Below are 21,386 nucleotides of genomic sequence, written 5' to 3' on the forward strand. Positions count from 1 at the left end.
AAACTGTGTGTATCAATCTTGTTGGCAAATATCATAAACTGACTATATAGCGGCTTTATTAACTACTAAGTTTAAAGTATCATTTAACTCAATTTCAGGCTATTTGAAATTCTAATACGTAACAAGTGTACAAAAACATCTGAGTGGTCTAAATGGTTCACATTCAAGATAAATCATATTTAATTCTAGGTTACCTCTGTTGGTGATATTTATATATTTTCAAATAGCTTGTGTAGCATTTATAAAACTGGTATGTCTCACCTTTCATGAAATTACAAAGTAATATATCATTATTTGGATATATTAAGGGATGTTTTTAAATATATTTTGCACAGTAGTTCTATAATTCGTTGACAACCTTGTGAATAGAAGCAAATAGTCGTAAACTTGCATTGCTTCTCGCCTTGGGCTAGAGTTAAACACCACATGACCATTTCATAAATCTCATTCTTGTTTAGTCGTATTCGTATCATTGCTCCTTTGGGTGTGGGATCATATCCAAGTACAGGGGTGGTACCGAGATTTGTACAATTTTATATGAAGTTGAGGGTTAATCTCCCCTTAAATATACATAATGGAACTACCACTGATCTTGGCAATCTAAGATTGTGTTATACCACATAACGACTTTGGTCTGACTTAAATTTTACAGACATAATCCCACCGTTAAGATATAATAAATCTAGTCTCTGTCTAATCAAGAAATCTGGTACATTTTGTTAGTAATAACTGGGAAGGTGGCAACTATAATAAGACCTTGATGCCTTCTTTGTTTGTGTGAATACAGATTTTTGTTATTCACCTTGGTGTATTAGACCTGACCAATTAGCCCATATCAGGTTGATAATACCAAATACGTGTTCTTCAGTTGTTCGATTTGTTCTTCGCAAAACATTTCTTGAATGTGCTATTTATTGTGGATTTTAACGCCTACCTACAGATATATGTGGACCTGAATCCAATATAGTCTGAATATATAGTTTTATATTCAGAGAGCATTTTCGGCTGATGATGATGTTACTGCAATCTTTTCTTCAGAATAAAGTAGCCCTGAATTCTCGCACATTAATACACATTAATGGAATTGAACAATGTGTTTTTTATAACACAGTTCAACTCTTTCCTTATCATTAATGACATTCCATTGAGTGTTATTATTCGAACTATTTTGTTGAAGAATTTTGTGAAAAGCTGAACAAGGGCTAACCGTGTATATCCATCTTTACTTTTGAAGTGGCACGCTAAAAGAAAGCTAGCCAACAATACCCTCCGTCAACTCTTGTTTAATTGAATAATGGGATTTGACCCTCACTCTTATAACTCGGCTCATGACCCGAAAGTTCAGGGTTAATTTTTGCAGCAATAAAGCACAAACTGTGAATTATCGGATTTACAGTTTAAGTACTTCAGCTATTTGACCACATCAGGCCCCAAACTACTTGTAATGGCACATTGTAATTCACACCTATAGGAATAAAACTGTAGCTTAGAATTTGCCCTCCACTTTATTAGCTAAACTACACCATCTTGATATCAAATCATTTGAGAAGAGGATGTAAAGAATACGAATAATGTCGTACTCTTATTTTTTGTGACGTTGATCAAAATCATTAACCTTCAGTAATGTTACTGCATCGTAAAACAAAAAAAAATTACAGTGCTGTTGCGTTAAGAGCTCATAAAGATGAATGTATATTTATCTCGAATACTCTGAAGCAGCTGTTTCCATACATATACAGCATGTGTCTGCTAATCATTTGTGATGTAGAAAAAAAAAATGAAGATAGGTTTACAAGGTTGCTAAAAATATCACACGTATAAGGGGACAGATCCGGCTATAATAGCGCCCTTGAGAGCCATTTTCATCGCTCCTACAGAATTACATACAGTCAAAAGTGTGATAGAGAAAACAGCTTTGAACGTAGGCCGCATATTTATACCACATAGTTTAGAAGTATCCATGCTAAAGTTCCTGGATATTTTGCAAAGTATGACTTCAAAACTACATGGCTATGCAGTTTTTACTTTAATTTGTAGAGATTGAACTGCACAAATAAAATAGCTCTCCAACGAGCTTTAAAGGGAATTTGGAGATTATACGGAAAAAGCAAGTGATCAGCGATTAGTTCTAGGTTAATCTAGTTCATGCTCTTGATATTGAAAAATAATTAATAAAATAACCCTGACTTTGCTTAGTCAGTTTATACCGAGGTATTTTCGAATTTTATAAAATATAACAACGGAGTAACTTACATTAGTTAAAATATTTAACCAGCAGCACGTATAAATAATAATGTCATCAATTTTAATCACAAGTTGTCCTACTATTTCTGTTAATTATCACATAAGATCAACGATCTAATCGGCAAAATAAAGCATTGTCCAGTGCTTCACAAAGTGCAAAATGGGTGGCGTTGCCGTTTTGATGAAAGAAACACGTGCTTTCAACTATGTCAAAGAAAGTCCTCCATATACAAGACTCCAAAGTTTTTTTGGAATAAAGAGTCATGTTTGGGTGTTGATAGTTCCATATATGTAAAAGGTTGCCTCATTGTACGTACATGGCAAAATAAATGTGGAATATGCTGTCATGGATCTGTTCAGTTAAGAAATATAGTAATCATTATCACTCTAGCTTTGTATCCCTCTTCGAGCTGCTGTACAATAGTTTGAATTTTAGAAGTGTTGTTTTAGAATCTCAAACACTGTAGCCTTTGGTATGGCAAGTTTAACAGAATCTTTTAACACATACTTTTCAGTGCTACATTGAGAGCCCTCGGGTACTGAGGGAATGTCGTCTTCACTTACAATGTATCATCCATTGGTTTTATTTGAGTATGTGAACCATCTCATTCAACTGCTTAAGTGAAATGTTCAACAATGCCTGTACATGATAAAGCTATCTTTTGTCTGAAAGATATGACGTTTCAAATTGTGTAATGCAACTGTTAAGTATCTATTATTGCAAGCAAGATTTTAGCTAAAAAATGTCTAAAAGAGTTTAGTGTTACACTTGTATAAAAACAAAAAACGACAACATTATATTAGTAGAGAGGAGAGTGTCTACAAAGTCTTCAAAGCTACAGTAGTAGTGTAATATTGCATATATTATTTCCATCAACCAAAAACTGCTTCAAGACGCAATAATCTTATTAACAGTTAGGCTTAAAATAATTTGAATGGACAATGTTGAAATCGAGCATGAGCATCATCCAATATGATAAACACAAACTTTTGAAAACAATGAAAGAAAAGTTCAATTAATGCAAGTTTCTCCCAGTGCAAAGTGTGGGCGTCTTGTATATTTCATAGAAAAATTATTGTATTCAAACAACATATATCATATGTTCAGTTGTCATACTGAAATCTTGTATATTTTACAGAATGTGTCTTTAACGAAAGAGTGAGATGATCCTCCATCATTTTATGGATGAGGGGAAAGCTCCAGATTGGTTTCAGGTGTGACTTTGGTGCTGATGATTGTCTTACTTTCTCTCCTGTGTTGGTTCTTACTCTTTCATGAAGAACACTAAAGGCTACCTTCTTCAGAAATCTCACTATGGAACAATCCTTTCTCACAAAGAGCTGTGATGTCTCTCCTCAGCCATAAGTCTACCAAGTTCACTGATGAAAAGTTAGGAATTTACTATGAACCAAACTAAACATGTCTCCATAATTACCATCTGCAGTGACACACCACATTTGTATACAAAATTATCTTTTTATAAAATGCAATTAAGGATCTGTAAAAACTTTTAATGTAAAAATTCTGCCTAGAAAGATCAATTTCCATACACTTAACAGCTATTTATTTTTAGTAGGTTAAGATCTCTACAAGCTTGTACTTTTAAGACAATATTATGTATTATAATTATTCCTGGTTTAACCATTGGGTGAGGGATGGTAATGAAAAAATGCATTGATAATCAAACAATGAATCTCATTATATAATTAGTCCCCCATTAGTTTAATCAATGAATGGTAATGCACTGAAGATTTAAAATAAAAAGTTTTACCAATAATTATACAACAAATAGCAAAGGTGGTAGATTTGGATAAATTTCCCAAATACTTTCAAAATTATCAACATATAATTTCACACGTACACAAATAAAAATACCACATAAAAATAAAAAACAATATATCAGTTGAAGTTGATAGACCCAGTGTTTCAGCATATGATTTACAAAACACAACTTTATATATATATAAATAAGAGAGAGAGAGAGAGAGATGTTGATTATTACAAGGACACAATATTGTTTGAAACATATATTATACAAGATGGAATAGAGTATATATACACAATAAAATTACTGTCTGTTATATAGTGGTACAAACACAAGTTATCAAAATGGTTTATAAACTAATACAAATGGTATTCAAAGAGTATTGGAGGTTCTTATATGTAAGTACAAACTGTTACGACTAATTGTGCCCAATACATAGTAATATTTCATAAATGACTGACTACAGTGCTTAAACTGAGACTGTAATTCAGCTGGCCTGTTGAGCTACGGTACTGAGCAAAAAAAAAAAGACCTCACTGGCAGTGGCTTGTAACTAATGATATGCTAAGATTTCACTCCTCTTATTGGAAACCTATATTTGGGTAGGTAAGTTTGTTTTCTGAATTTTGCACAAAGCTAATTAAAGTTTATCTGCACTACCCATGCATTTTGAAGTGACAGAAAAGAGCAGCTAGTAAATACCACCCACCACCAACTTTGGACCAACTACAACCAAACTATGGGATTTGACCTTCACTCTTATATCACACCCATAACCATATAGCACAGAATATGATTTTTTTTTATAGCAGTGTACAAACCAATCCAGTGGGCTATGCTCAGTTCTGTATAGTTAAGAGACTTAAAAACATTTTGAAATCTTACCAATACCTACATAACATTCAAAAAACGTCTACATAATGTTCAGAAAACGTTCATGAATATTTGAGGTATGGAGTAAAAACATTTAGTTACCCATTTAGTCATAGGCTGTTAATATGTGTGTGTTTTTATGTAGATTTTATATTCTGTGTTCCCTTAAATAGAATCTAATCATCAACATTTTGTGACACTCTTTCAAGTTCAGATAATTACATTCAAACTATGTACTTTGATAATAAATAAATGGGTACTATTGTATATGTTTAAGTTATAACTTTTAGTTTCTAACCCAGAAATGTAGTAACATGAATATGTTTCATAATCCAAGTTATGGAAAACATGATTAATACTTACTTTAAAAAAAAGAAAAAAGGAATGTTTAGTTTATGGAATAATTTTGAGTATAATTACAGACTGTATTTAATATAAAATTAAACTATTTTAGGAAATAATGAAAGAATAAAATACAATGATATAGTGTTGCCCAAAAAGTAAATGCTATAAAAAGATAAAATTCTTGACAGTACAATTTTATACGTGAGATAACTGCAAACTATAAACTGAGGAAGTCAATCAATAAAATTCAGATATAAGTTTTATAATAAAGAAAATCTGAATACAGTATCAATAAAAAATTAAAACTTGCATTTCATCTTTTTCATCATCTGTAACAATCCTTGTTTGTCACTAGTGCTTTTATCACAAATTCCTTAGGAATTAAGTTAAAATCTTGCAAAATTTCTGGAAATAATTTGAAGAGATAACCTAACTTTTATTCTAACTCTTCATCATTGTCACAATTATCTTAAATGGTAAAATAATGTGGGAAATAAATAACATTCTCCAAAGATATAGACAGAAATTAAGTGGTCAATTAACATTTTATTTCAAGTCTTCTTCATCATGAGGAATTTTTATGTGGGTGAATAAGAAATAAATTTCCCAAAAGATCTAGACAAAAAGAAGAGTTATTTTAATTTTTACTTTAACTCTGCTTCACTACAAGGAGTTTTTCTGCAAGTAAATCAGGTAGTTTGAAATTATATACACAATTAAAAGTACCGTTTTAATTTCAGTCTGAAACTACCAAGTAAAATTCCCCAAATATTTAGCAAGAATTAAATACTTAATTGACATTTGATTCATTTGCATTATTGAATGCGTCTATAGATGAGTAAGTACTATGCTGATAAACTTACTATGTAATACAAGTGTTATTTCAAACTATTTATTTCTTTACAAGAAGTAACATAATAGTTAGGTACTATGGCAGTATATTTAATGAGCTAGCCATAACATTTTAGTATCTTTCTTAATAGAACACTAGCGAGAGGGTTACAATAACATCCTCCATATAACCTGAATAATCATGTTTTATAAAACAAAAATCACCCAGAGAGCTTTTTTCAGTATTGTTTCTACAATGACTTTTTTTTTTAACATTTTCAGATATGCTTACTGAAATAATCACTGATAATCAAATGGAAAGTAATAAAAAAAAATTTTTGCATTTTTGAACACAATAATTTTTGAGTGTTTTTTAAAATACCATTATTATTATTTTCTAACACACAGAAAAAATAAATTTTCAATACAAAACTTCTTCTAAATTACAGATAAAAACCTAAGTGCCTTAACCTCAGAAGCTATCTCAATAAATAACTAGCTTTCCAGGACATTTCATATTATTATTATATGTTGTTTCATCTTACTCACAAGATCATTTTTAGCTCCTATTTAAAATGGATGTAAAAACTAGCTATTGCATTAAATTTGTATTAGTCTGTACAATATGATTAGCCAAGAACTTAGAAAAGACTGTAGCATATATATTTACCACCAATATAACACAGTACTAAAATAATTAAATCTTACAGCTCAAGAATGTATCAGTGCATATCTTAATAGAAAAATGAACTGAATAATAGTAACTGAAAGTATATTAAAACTAGTTTAAGTTCTCATAAGAAAAACTAAGATGGATATGTATCAGTTCCAGTAAACTGACAATAATATTACTTTATTATTCATTCAAGTGACCGTAGAAAATCTGAACTGAACTCAAAATTTATAAAACCATGGATCACAGTGTAGAAATACAAAAATATCTTTCTTTTCTAACTTAAAAGCATGTTAAAACTTCCTAATCAGATTTCTTGCAAAGATGTAATAGTTTTGGTGATGAAGACTGTAACACACCTCACTTACAGTTTGTTTCTGTTCATTTAAAATTACATTTAATTATTATTCTGTTACAATTATTCTTTTAAAATCTACTTAACTGAGGTAACACATGAAATTAGGCTGTTAAAAACAACAAAGAATTTATACCTTACCTGATAATATCATCTTACGATAATCCAAGACTATTGACACATATTAGTCTTAAAATTATCATAATTTCTAAAAACACTTTTAAGCCTTTAGGTTTAACGAAAAAAGCACTTCCCTTATCTCACAGTTACAATAATCTCGGAGATGGCATCAGTTCTCATTTTGACAGGGCTGTGCTGAGTTTAATACTGTGTCAGAGAAGCACTAGGTCCTAAATATTTGGTCAACATCCTCTACTTAAGGATATTGTTGAACACAATGTCACTGGTTGTTGTTGTTGTGAAATTTGATACAAGATTTTATATCTAGGTATCTTTTGTTATATCCTTTGAGTTTCTGAAGGACTTGGTTTATAGTAACTTTGAAAATGGAAGTACAAATGAGAAACACTCATTAAAAAAACTGAAGAACAAATTACTATTTCACAAACAGATATTCTAAAGCACAAGGTGCTTAGATGGTGCATTAAATGCGAACCACACAATACAAATATATACAGTCTATCTTCAGTAATAGCATTGTTCACACCGGCAGCACTTATTTTGTATGAAGATGATTCCACAAAAAAATGTATTCTGTTGAATAAATCAAACTGAGATTGAAATTCTGAAAAAAGATGGATCTTGAAAATACTGTTCAACATCTATTTGTCCCAATTATGTGAGTAGTTAGACCAAGCCTACAGTATCTTGTAAACTCAGAAAATTTGAACTATTTATGAACACCTTTACTTCAAGCCATGGTTATGGTAATCTTGCATTTACAAAAAATGCTATGTTGGATTTATACCATTTCTACTCATGCTATTCATCAAATGACACTTCAACTCTGCATGTTGGACAACTTCGATTATTCTGAAAAAAGAGAACAGGTCTAAAGGCTTCACACTTCACAATACATCATAATGTTTAGTACAACTAGCACATAGAAATAAAGCAATCTTCTTAAAAGTTATTATGATATTGATGAAACAGAAATAACTCTCCCATTATCTATAAAGAGTAAACACACTTAACTATCTATAAGAACCAAATACCGAGATTCTTTTTAATTATCAAGTAATTACTCATTAACCTTTCCACAGAGCTTGTCTTTAGACTATTTTCTTACTCCATGTGGGTTAATTACATTTATGAGACTTCCTAATAGAGGATTGAGTACATTATATTAAAACCATTTTGAATATGCAAGTTAAAGTAACGTGACAACCACAACTGATATAAAGTCGTGGTGAAATGGCATGGACCAGAGCTACATTTTGACATTGCATATAGAGTGTGATGTCATTGAAAACTGATCATTTTAGAGAAGGATATGTAACAGCCCTTTCTGAGGCAAAGTATTCATACACTCAGATGATAAGCAAGTTAAGTTGTAGTGCTATTTACAAATGTTGTAAAGATTAACAGCTTTATAAACACACATTAAGTATTGAAGAACAAACACAAATTAAAAAATATGAAGATTATTAACCCGACCAGTTTCGACATACAACGTATAACCTTGAAAATGAAGTACGTGGTGTGTCAAAACTAGTCAGGTAATCATCTTCATATTTTGTAAGTTTGTGTTCATTTTCAAGGTTATACGTTGTATGTCGAAACTGGTCGGGTTAATAATCTTCATATTTTTTAATTTGTGTTTGTTCTTCATTACTTAATTTGTATTTATAAAACTGTTAATCTTTACAACTCAGATGATAAATTAATGTTCAAAGCTAACATACATCTAGTAGCATTTTGCTACCTGAAACTAGATATTTGATGCAGTACTATTTTACTAATACCTTAAATACAGCATGTGTGAATGCATGTATTAATTTTTAAGTTTTAATATTTTTTGAAATAGTGAGCAGTTATTGCTAATAGAGTTTACTGATTAGTGGCCAACAATTTGTAGTTTAGTAATGCCATGTGGATAAACCTGGGATGCTCAAATCTATGATGCATTGGTAATGTGGATAAACTTTCAAGGTATGTAGTTTATTGTATAGATCAAAGGTAACATTATAAAATTTTACAATTTTTAATATATCCTGATTTCCACTCTAGGTCAATGCTGAAAATCAATTTACATTTACTAGGTATCTAGATTTTACTTTATTACAATTATAATTAAGGGTAAAAAATATACCAGAGCAATTACTTTAGCAAGCTATATCATGACCCAAGTGTTAAACAGAAGAAGTAATATTTGTAATCTTGAGAAAATGTGTTTTGTAACAAATCCTATTATGTTAACTGCATACTGTAATATTTTTTAACATGTGAAATGCAATTTCAGGAAAAATGCTAAAGATAGTGTATTGCAATTTTAAATACAGGCATAATATAACTGGACAGAATATTTCATAGAAGGAAACCATTTGTTTTTTTAACCTGGCTAATTTCCCTTATACTTCTTACTGTAAAAACTGCACCAGTATATTGCCTTAAAAATTGTTGCCACATTAAACAAAGTTATAAATAATGGTTAGAAGAAATGTGTGGAAAGGCAGGATAAAGGTTTAATATATGAATGTTACAGCATTTTCTAGTTTAGTTAAATGAATTTCAAGCACTGTAATTGGTTAATTTGCAGGGCTTTAAGGATGTGTATAGGTTAGTATAACAGGAAGTTGCACAAATCTTTTAAATGTAAAGGTACTGTGTTAAAATGTTTTTTCTTTTTAAATAGTTCAAATGAAATTGTAAGACAGTCAGGGTTCAAGGAGACTGGAGCAGTAAGTTGCATTTGAATAACTCTAAACATAAAGAATAGAATCAGATTAGAGTGATAAAATATTGGTTTCCATTTGACAAAGAAAATTATATACCATAGACCTAATCATAATCTGTAGTATAAGTAAAACTTCTGTACCAAATTCATAATCTGTTAATCACAAATTGATTTCAGGAAAGTACAGCCTAGTATTTGGTAACATGAATTATCCATTTATTATCCTTTAGCCCCCAGTGGATCAGAGTGCTTATAACGCTAAAAATCGGGTTTCAATATCCACCATGGGCAAAACACAGATAGCTCATTGTGCGGCTTTGTGCTTAACCTCAAACGAACAAACGAAGAAACTTGGATCGAACAATGTTCATCAGCGAGCTCCTCAATTTCGAAAGTTTTATAAAGAGCATTATATCAAAAAGACCCACGCAACCAACAAGAAGTGAGTTTGATCTACACCTCGTAAACAGAGGTAAAGTTGAACACCTGAGACATTATATAGAAATGAAACTGTTTACCATACGTACGCTTGTTTGCTGACATAAGGAAACTATACCTGCAAAATTCTAGGAACATAGTTATCACAGAAAGAAGTTTAATGTGGTCATGATGCTCAGTTACAGCTTTTGCTTTACTATACAGATGTTTTCATACATTTAAACAGATAGTGAATATGATAATTTTGCTATCAAATTTTTAGGTAGTAGCAACTTCTTGTAAAATAATTAACTTCTTTCCCTACATAAACATGTTCAAGTTGGGATTTAGATTTTCCGCAATGTGGATATTCCTTGTACTTAATGGCATTGGAAAACAAAGAAACATGGAACACCAGGACCATCCACATAGAGACCTGTAACAAGCTTAACCCCATCCATTGTCAGCAAAGTCTGACAACTTGTAACATGTGATAATCCACAAACAAATAGGTTAGTGGAAAATTCATCCATAGTAGCCTCCATCTAAAAATAAGGCCGGCAGGGTACGAGTTCGTTAAGATAAGGCTTCCACTCAACAGTCACATACCTTAAGCAGCTAGAGAATGAAAAAACGCATTCATACCATTCCATACTAGCCAATTTGCTGAACTCCAGCCACAGCACCTATGGATTTTTGTGTGGTAGGACTGTTGAAACAGGTGCTGAGAAGCCATTATCCTTGTACACTAAATAAATTATGGAAAGCATGCAGGATTGAGCAGTGTGCTTTGAGCATGACAGCATCACAACAAAGCTTCTGTAATGGAACTACAATACAGAGAAATTATCAAGATGCATGATCATCAGGATGAGTAGAACTAGATTTGGTGAGATAAACTGTAATGACACAGTGATGCTCAAAATCATTTTCATATAATGTACTCAATCTCGTGTGCATGTGTGTAAATATATAAAATACCAACACACTTCAAACTAACCAATTTATTTATGGGTCAGTTTTAACCTGATTGTTTATTGTAGGGAATTAGATAGTGCCAAAGCTTCACATATGCTACTCAGAAAAGAAATACATACTTTTAATAAACATGTAAGACTCAAAACAGTTCTATTTGCTCAGACAAGTTGGTTATCTCTAAGAAAAGTGACCTTTGCCAATGTAACTATATATACCAGTCAATATTAAACTAATTAGTAGGCTTTACGTTTTATTTTACCTAAGTAATTTTATTTCTAAACATACAATTATATTTTGAAATTTGAACAAAAGAAATAGATTTTTTATCTTAATCTAAAAAAATTAAGTAACTAATTAATTTGCTTTCACTATCTTATGAATCTTTTACTTTGGTATTCATAACCAGAATTTGAAAGTTGACAGAGGAGGGGCAAATCACTAAAAAACTCAAAAAAGCAAATTCATCATGAGCATGTGCAAAAATTGCTGCTTAAATAGGTGAAGAATGACAAAAAAGCATTTGCTATATTTGTTAAAATAACTGAAAACTTATTTTTTAACTATCCAATTTTATAATTTACTGAATGTGAATAATGAATGACAAATAGTGTAAACTAAAAATAATAATATATAATAAATTCCCCTAACTATTTTATTCTTTCAATTGTGCTTCCAGAAGTAATGAGCATCTGCCTCCCTTGTAGTTAAATTAGTGCCCAAGACTAAGCTAAAGGGAAACAAAAGGAACAACCAGTAAATGCAGCTGCAGTAAGTTGCATATGTAATTAAGTAAGATTTCAAAGAGAGTAAGTTTTTAAGTTTTAGTGATTTATTTCCAAAACCTAGATTTTAAGTGAAAACTGAATACCCACCTTAAGCCATTTATCAATACAACTTGCATGATAGTCATGAAAACATGGCAATATCCTCAAGACTTCTCCTTCTTCATAGGAACTAAGGCACACCTGGCACTCTTTCTGTCTCATTTCTGTATTGTTGTTTGCTCTGCTACCATCATCACAGCTAGCTACAGACTCACAATTTTCAGATGAAACTAGCTGAGTAAAGTTTCGAGTTGGTAACCGATTGATGTCTGTTCTGGACAACCCCCGGGCAACTGCATCACCCAATGTCTCTGTTAAGTTTAACAGTGTCTGTAGTAATAAAATAACAAATATATAATTTGTATGTGTTTGGTTATAATATATATAAAGAAAGAGTCTTTGGTTTAATATGAAAGTATGATAGACTACAGAGAGTGGTTAAACTGGAGATCTTGAGATGGAGGGGAGATGGAGATATTGCCTAATCCTCTAGGTCACTCCTCTTACAAACCTTTACGAAATCAACTATCCAGTACAAACTTTTATTAAATATACACTGTATATATAAGAGTAGAAAAAAAAAATCAACATCAGTTTTGACAGTTACCGTAGTAATACAACCTTGGATGGTTGCATGACAAGGTACAAGGTTTGCTAAGCCCATTACTCCCAGATCCATCTATTTGTGGATAGTTCACCACAATTTCAATCTTGCCTGGCAAAGACTAATTTTCATGAATAATCATATGCTCCTCATTGTAGTTCCTCTACAAACATGCATGTATCCTATAATACTGTTTCAGCTCCCCTTCACCCTTTGTGCTATATAGCTTGGGTGGGGGTGGGGGTTTCTTAGATACTTTGTTATCTAGGTAAAAGTTATTTGTCAAAAGTAGAAGAAACAAATCTCTTGATTTGTAGAATCTTGATAATGCTTTTGTTAAATCAAGTGAAAAAAAAATCACAAGCTGTTTCTTACAAGTGACTAACATCAAAGATTATTAAAGCAAATGTTGATACATACATATATTCCATATATCAGCTGCTAAACTTAAAATAAGTTCATGTACATAAATTGCACCCAAAACACAGAGAAAGAGGATGACCAATACAGTGAAGTGAACATGCTGATGTACATAAGTTGTTCTCAAGTCACACAGTATAAAGGATGAACAATACAGTGAAAATGTTAATTTACATAAATTGTTCCCAAGTCACACAGTATAAAGGATGACAAATACAGTGAAGTGAAAATCTTGATGTACATAAACTGTTCTCAAGTCACACAGTATAAAGGATGAACAATACAGTGAAAATGTTGATTTACATAAACTGTTCCTAAGTCACACAGTATAAAGGATGACAAATACAGTGAAGTGAAAATGTTGATGTACATAAACTGTTCCCAAGCAACACAGTATAAAGAATGAACAATATAGTGAAAATGTTGATTTACATAAACTGTTCCCAAGTCACACAGTATAAAGGATGAAAAATACAGTGAAAATGTTGATTTACATAAACTGTTCCTAAGTCACACAGTATAAAGGATGACAAATACAGTGAAATGAAAATGTTGAAGTACATAAACTGTTCCAAAGTCGCAGAATAAAGGATGACATTTTCTTAAATTGAAAGTGTATTTCCAATAATACTTACCTCTGCTGACACTGACAGCTATTCCTCAACCTTCAGGTTTTCAACTTTGCCCATCAAAGCATTGGTCTCGCTTGCTCCAGTCTTTTATACCCCACTTATATGCCCTGGGCAATATCTGTCTCGTGATATTCTCCATCTACGTCAATGCACCTTCTATCCTGGTACTGTATATAAGCACTTCACTCAGATACTGTAATCACTTTTTCAAGACTTACACCATCCCAGTTACTAACACTAGGAAGGGTGTGAGAGTGTCAGCAGAGGTAATTATTATTGGAAATACATTTTCAATTTAGGAAAATGTTAACTTCCAAGACACACTTACCTCCACTGACACTGACAGCTAGAAACCCACATTGATAAGACAGAGGGGCCAGTGAGGGCATGATCCATATGGAAAGCATCTGCATAAATTATGGGTGTACAAAATAAGATCAGTAACCTAGTGGGAGAACTGCACTACATCCAGAACAGGTATGCTTGTCACCTAGGACTTAGGTCCAGTAGTCCAGAAGAAAGGGTGGAATAATAATACATGAATGGTCATGTATATGAGTGGTCAATATAGGCCAGCCTCAACCAGATAGCCAAGTTTCCACTACTCAGGGTTGGAATTAAGAGATCACGGTACCTATATCCCATGTTGGTGGCTAGGGCAATTGGCACGCAACATTAGATAAAAGGATTATGGAATGAATCCCAACCTGTAGCCATAGAGTAATGCATTACAAACCACTGGAATCACAATGAGAAAGTAAGTGACACCAAAGTGGACAAACATTTTTATCCACCTAAAGAAGCTTAAAAGGCAACACCCCAGGCTTGGAATGATGGGGTCGTGTATGCCGTACCCAACTAAAGGAACAGAACTCATCTGGTCTGGAATTATGAACACGCATCCACCTTTCTCAACTGAGTGGGCAAGGAGCATTTAACTTGCAACTGGAATAATGGGAAGGACATGGAACAACTGTGCTCAACCAGGGACTCACGATGGGACCACACTGCATTTGGAATTACGAGGAGATAGTGGACCTCCTTCCATGAACAATAAAGTGAACATAAATTGCTCAAAAAAGAAGGGCCAGATATGCCTCAACCAGATAGCAGAGCATCAAATGTGAAAGACATTATGAGTAGGCTTCCACATAGACTGCAGTTCCAACCTATAACTGGGAAAAACATCCAATGACTTGGATAAGAGGGCCCCCCCCAACTTCATCCTCTTCTCCAAGAGTGAAGGAATTAACTCTAACACTTTGGAAGAAAACCTCTGTCCACCACCCTAGTGACTAGAAACTGGGTGTGGTAAGAACTCACTAGCTCCACTAGTAGAATGTGGAAGGGGGATGGGTAATGCACGTAGGGGAGTCCTGAGGAACAGTGCTCTTGAAATAGTGCAATAGGTGAACCAAGTTCCCAAAGTTTTTAAAAGCAGGCCGATCTCGATTTATTCAACCGATGATCAGCAGGGATGAGCAGGATTCCCTATTAGCTTTACTCATGATAGTCCATGAGTAGCAGTCCAGCATATAATAGTAATACCACCTACTCAGTCAGGGATTCCCAATGTTTTCGTTCCTCTGTACCCCTTGGCCTTGGGCATTCCGACAGGTTTCCATATACCACCTAAAAATTAAGATTAAAAAATTGATAAAATTATATTAGTTTTATATATTTTATTATGAAATCTGTATGTGTGGATTGCATAAGGATCTTATAGTATGGATAACATCGATAAATTGAACTCAGCATATATTTATGTGAGCCACTTAGCTTTCTTTGTCTGACTGTAGATTAAAACACCATGTAAAATGTAGACCATGGTTATACTCTCAGTACCCCCTGAGAAGTGCAAATGTACCCCTAGGGGTACATGTACCCCAGGTTGGGAATGTCTGTCCTAGGTGGTCTTATGGAACACCTCATTTCTACATAGTCTGTTGCAACCAGGAGTAATAATAGTGAAATAGTGGTTGCTAGTGCAGAAGTGTAATGAGAAAAGCATATCTGCCTGGGCAACACTCACCATAGAGTGAGATACAGTGAAAGAGAGATAAGGGACCCTAGAAAAGAAAACCAGTGGAAAGGAAGGGAAAAAGAATACCCCTTTTTATAATCTAGCAGATATGGTCAACCCAACCACTGGGGGTAGGCAAAAACCCTCAGGAGAAGAATCATACAAATAATGGGAGAAGTCCACATACCAGCCTGCACGATATCCTCCAGTGGGCAATTCAAACAGGTAGCTAAGAACATAGAAATATGATGAATCTGATGAGATGTGACTTGCAGCATATTCCTCACCTGTAAAGATAGGCCAGAATAAGGAATATGGATCAACTTGCAAAGCCACCTCGTCAAGCTAATAGGGGATAAATCGTGGGAAACCAAAGGATCCCAATGAATAAAAGGTCAATTTCTAGCAACCCAAAAGAAACTAGTGTGAGCCATGCAACACCTGAGGGCTCTGACAGAGCATTATAAACAATTGGGATCCAAGCGATCATAAAAGTGAGAAATAGCCTGCATGTGAATTGGTGAGAAGGATTTATCCCCTTTCCTGGTTACCAGTATCTTAGGAAGGAAAGATTTATCCAGATGAAGCAGGGCATAAGTAGAATGGTAATAAGTCCTGTGCACATGCAGTGCAAACAAGTCAGAACTATGACATCCACATGCCATCAACAACAAAAAATACACTTTAGGAGAAAAATGATACACAGAACATGATGCTAAAAGCTCAAAGTGATGATGAGACAAGGTATGCAATACCACCTTAATATCCCATTTAGGCAAAAAAACAAAAGGCCGTTTGGGATGAAAAACGCAAAAAAAATGTAAGTAGGCCAGATAGAACAGGTGACTCAAAAACCTTCCACTGTTTCAAATACTGAAAAGTAGTCGACAAGGCTGCCTCATATAAGGTGATTGTTTATGAAGCAAGATATTTTTAAAAAACCAGGTCAAAAAATGGGATATGGTGGAAACAGTTGGGTGATGTGGGTTTATTGTCCTGTTGAGACAACACTGGCGATAAGTGTGCAACATTGATAAACAGCCATTGTGGGTCAAAAGAGAGATTGAGCCAATTACAAAGCAACTTTAGAAGTTAAACTTCAATGTCGTGCAAAGAACTGCACACCGTTCAAGCATGAAGTTTGAGCATCTGAATGTCCGGATGTAGAATGTCAAAACGAGGTTGCCGCAACAAAGATGACCAAAAAGGATAAGGTAGAGGTGGACCCTCTTGAAGATACTGAACAAGAGGAAACCATTGTTGCAATGGCTAATATGGGACAACAAACAGCACCCAACAAGGAAAGGATCGAACCATTGCGAGAACTCTGGGCAACAGATGAATCAAGGGAAGGAGCATATAGATTCAAACCTGTCCAGTCCTGACTGAATGTATCTATTTGTAAAACCCGAGGATGAGGTACCAGGGACCAAAAAGCTTGTAGTTCCAACGAGTGGTGAATGTGTCGATCATTGGAGAATGAAACCATGAGCAAATCCACCATAAGACCTAGTGATGTAGCATCCTTTCAGTCAGGAAAATGCAGTTGGGCCGAGACAGATGATCTGTAATTAAAATTCATCACTCCTGGAACATGGCAAGTAGGAAGCCTGATAGGATAGGAGTGAGCCCAGTAAAGAACATCCAAAGTCCAAAAACAAAGGTCCCAAGAATGTGTGCCTCCTTAATGAAAAATGTAACACACCACCATCAAATTGTCCGAATGAATCATGACTATTTTCTCTTTCAAGAGATGCAGACCATGACATTGCCTGTTGAACAACAAGAAGTTCTAAAATGTTGATGTGGAGGGAAGATTCGTCCACAGATCCTGGAATTCCTGACCACTGATATATGCCCCATCCCTAAAGTAAGGCATCCATGAAAAGATGAACCATGGAACAAGGAGGCAGGAGAGGAACATCAACAGTAGTGTGGTTCCAATCCAACCACCACTCAAGATCTAATATGTTGCTCCTGAGTAAGGAGATTGGATGATCCATTGGCTTGGAGGTCATGTCCCAATGGTCACACAATGACTACTGAAGGGACTGCATGTGTGCTTGTCCCAAAGGAATGAGAGATTCAAGAGATGCCCACATCCCCAAAAGAGATAAAACCATCCGTGCAGTAGGAGAAGGAGATGTGATTAAGAGTTTGACTGCTCCCTCCATAGCCTGGAACCAGATGGAAGTCGGCCGAGTCTGATTTAAATATGTGTTGGAAAAGACCCCCACATGGACAATGTATTGAGTTGGCAATAAAATGGATTTCTCTGTTCTGATAAGAAGCCCAGTCTTGGTGGCCTCCAAAAAGAGAATCTGGGTGACTGTTCTTCAGTCTGATGATATGGTGCTAGAATTAACCAGTCATCCATATAATGATGTGTGCACAGGCCCAAAGAATGAAGGTGATAAGAAAAGGCTCGTGCCACTCTGCAGAAGACATATGGTGCAGATGCTAGGCCAAAGGTCAGAGCCCTGAACTACAGAACCTGACACTTGTGCACAAAATGTATAAATCGATGGGATGACTTGGCTATGGGAATGTGAAGGTATGCGTCAGAGACCTGTTGAAAAATGACATCGTAGGCTGAGAAAGGACTCCATGGTGAACTGAGGAAAATCCAAGAATTGGTTGAGACAAGAAAGATCAATGATTGGATGCCAATCTCCCCTCTTTTTGGGCACAACCAAAAAGAAAGGAATAAAATCCCAGAAGAATGGGATCCATTCACTTTACTCCCCCCTTGATCAACAAGTCCCTTACAGCTCTGGAACAAAAAGCCACACTCTGCGGATCTGTTGAAGCTGATTTCATCACAGGTCGGGAGGATAAAGGAGGTGGTAATGTGAACTGAAAGACCAACCCCGACTTCAGAACCTGGTGAATAAAATCCAGAATTTCCAAAAAATCATACAACCACGCACCCACAAACCCTATCAGCATAGAACAGTCACTGATGTCATTGGTGCCGATCCGCCAGAGAGAGAAGAAGCCATGGGGATAAGGTCGAAATCTATTATGAGTAGCAACAGATTGAGGAACTGAAAACTGGGGTGAGGACACGTGATGAGCAGACATGCCAAGACTACCAGCTGGAACAAAAGAAAGTCGAGAGTCCAATGATGACAAAGAAAAATGTAAATGGGTGACATCAATCTTCAATTCCGATGCCTCTGGAACACCTGCAAACAAAAATGGATGGAGAAAAAAAGCCTCCTGTAACTCACAGAGTGAGGCAGCAAGTAGATGAACTCTCTCCAACAAGGCATCTCTACCCAATAAGTCCCAACAACCCACAAGCCAGGAAACCAAAGAGAGAGCCCAAGCTGACAATCTGCCCATTGTGGAAGTCAGCAAAGGACCCAATTCGTCTACAAATGTCCAAAAGAGGATCCAGCCTTCGTGAATCTAAATAGACATCCTCCTGGCGGTGATAAGTTAAAGCATGCTGTTTCAACAAATGTGGGGGACAAGGCATAGCTATCCCCTCATGTAACCGAGTGGTAAACCTCCCAGCCTTTCCATCATTGAGGAAGGAGTAGACTCAAAAACATCTGGGGAAAGCCCCAAAACCTCACAAACCCAAGTGACTAATTGAAAAAAAGGAGCAGCAGGTGGTTAATCCAAATTGGCCTAATGAGAAGCCGACCTAGTAAAGGAAGGCACCAGAAAAACTGAGTCGAAATTCTCCCCAGAATGTCCTGGATCATCAAGAAAAGCAGCCTCAGAACTCCCAGGAGAGACACCCCCAGGCTGAATATATGCCTCCATCTCACAACGAATCAAATCATGGACAGCCTCAACTTAGAGTGATCCTCCCCCCCAACTGTGGAGACACGGAAATCCACAAGGCGATGCCAAAATTGCAATCAATAATGTATCCAACACAGCACTGTCTCTAAGAAAACCGTGACCAAATGCTTTGTCGATAAAAATTGATTACATTATCTGAGTGAGGTGCTTATATACAGTACCAGGATAGAGAGTGCAGTGACGTTGGTGGAGAATATCATGAGACAAATGCTTAGATGGGCAAAATTGAAAACCTGAAGGTCGAGAAATAGCTGTTAGTGTCAGCAGAGGAAAGTGTGTTTTAGAATAATGTGCATAAGCTGTTCCCAATTCACACAGCACAAAGAATGACCAACAAAGTGAAGTAAAAAAAGTTAAGTATACAAGTTACTACCAATTCACACATCAAAAAGGTAACCAATGCAGCGCGAGTTACTCTCAATTCATAAGGCACAGTGCATGATCAGGGCACAGAATTATTTAATTAAAATGTAAGTGTTCTTTCTTTGTAAATTCAGCCTCACTAATACTAATAAGAATGTAAGCCTGAAGCTTTGAAGAGCATGTAATAAAGTAGAATAAAATTATTTACCATTATTTAAGAAACACTGTGCAAACCTTTTTTCCAGAAGTTTTTTTTAATAATTCAATACATTTATTAATCCTATTGCCCCAGGTATTCTTCACTGCGCATGACACAAGGTTTTAGTGTCTTACATTCAAAATTCTATCAAACTATTTTTTGTTTATATTATACCAATTAGAAGAGCATAAGATATTAGCTAATAATCTGTATTTTAATAGTATACAAGTTTTAAGTTCTTAATTCTAGAAGGCAATATTTTAAAAAATCCTGAATTTTCACTAGTTTGACCCATGTGACACATTTTCTCTTAGCGTGTCATCCCTATTTTATTCACCAACCCTCGAAAAAGTATGAAATTAAACGTAAATTACTCTCTGTAAAATCGTTATTGCCCAGACAAACCATAATTTTTATAGTTTTCAATTTTGCTTGGTTACAGAGCTAACGAATAGAAAATCAGACCCCTCCTGCCACACCCACCTGTCACATCCCTCTCTTTCACAATTCATTGAATGTTCTCTCTTACGTTTCATTATATATTACCTATAACCAATAGAAAGTCAAGGTTTTCATCTATCAAATGGCGTATTGTATAACATTGTGTTCTGAACAGATAACGTCAATTTCACTCGGAATAGCAACATTGTTCCTGTGGGAAAGTTAACAACCAGCTTGGATGAATTTGTAACAGCTTTTGTCACATAGTTAGAAAGCCAGGAAAATTTTTAGAAGAAAGTGAATTTGTCTACTTTTTGCATGTTATTAGCCCATATTCCTTGGTGTATTACTTAATTAAGTAAAAATTATTAAGTGCTTTACTATAATGACTAAAAAAAATAAGGCTTAACTTTCTTGGACAATGGAGGGCAAGAAAAAAGAAGATTGGGTAAGTACTCTATTTCTTGTCTTTCATATTTATTCTTTACTTATTATTATAAAAGTAACTAAAATTAAATGTACGGGTCTTTTTAAGTTATTTAAGATTAGGTAAAATAAGTAATAATAATAATAATATAATTAAAATGGTTCACCAGGCAGCACTCGAGCAGCTCGTGGGTAATATAATTCGATAGCATAACGTGAACTGCACGTTCCCTGAGTGATTTACAACTTATAATGGCGGGGATGGCAGTTAGACACGGTTCAAAGGGACAATAAAA

General features: G+C 34.6%; 1 protein-coding gene across 3 annotated transcripts in view; it reads right to left on the reverse strand.

Annotated features, from left to right (window-relative positions):
* Nucleotides 1-3,938: 3,938 nt before the first annotated feature.
* Nucleotides 3,939-21,386, reverse strand: part of LOC106468873 (serine-rich adhesin for platelets-like) — a 59,852-nt gene continuing 42,404 nt past the window's right edge. For all 3 annotated transcript variants that reach the window (XM_013929324.2, XM_022397997.1, XM_022398005.1), the window contains 2 exons: nucleotides 12,212-12,493; nucleotides 3,939-8,080 (listed from right to left, as the gene is read on the reverse strand). In XM_013929324.2, coding sequence (XP_013784778.1) covers nucleotides 8,030-8,080; nucleotides 12,212-12,493 — 333 coding nt within the window. In that variant the 3' untranslated portion in view covers nucleotides 3,939-8,029. The remainder of the gene's footprint in view (nucleotides 8,081-12,211; nucleotides 12,494-21,386) is intronic.

Source organism: Limulus polyphemus, unplaced genomic scaffold, assembly GCF_000517525.1.
Source record: "Limulus polyphemus unplaced genomic scaffold, Limulus_polyphemus-2.1.2 Scaffold92, whole genome shotgun sequence".
NCBI lineage: Eukaryota > Metazoa > Arthropoda > Merostomata > Xiphosura > Limulidae > Limulus > Limulus polyphemus.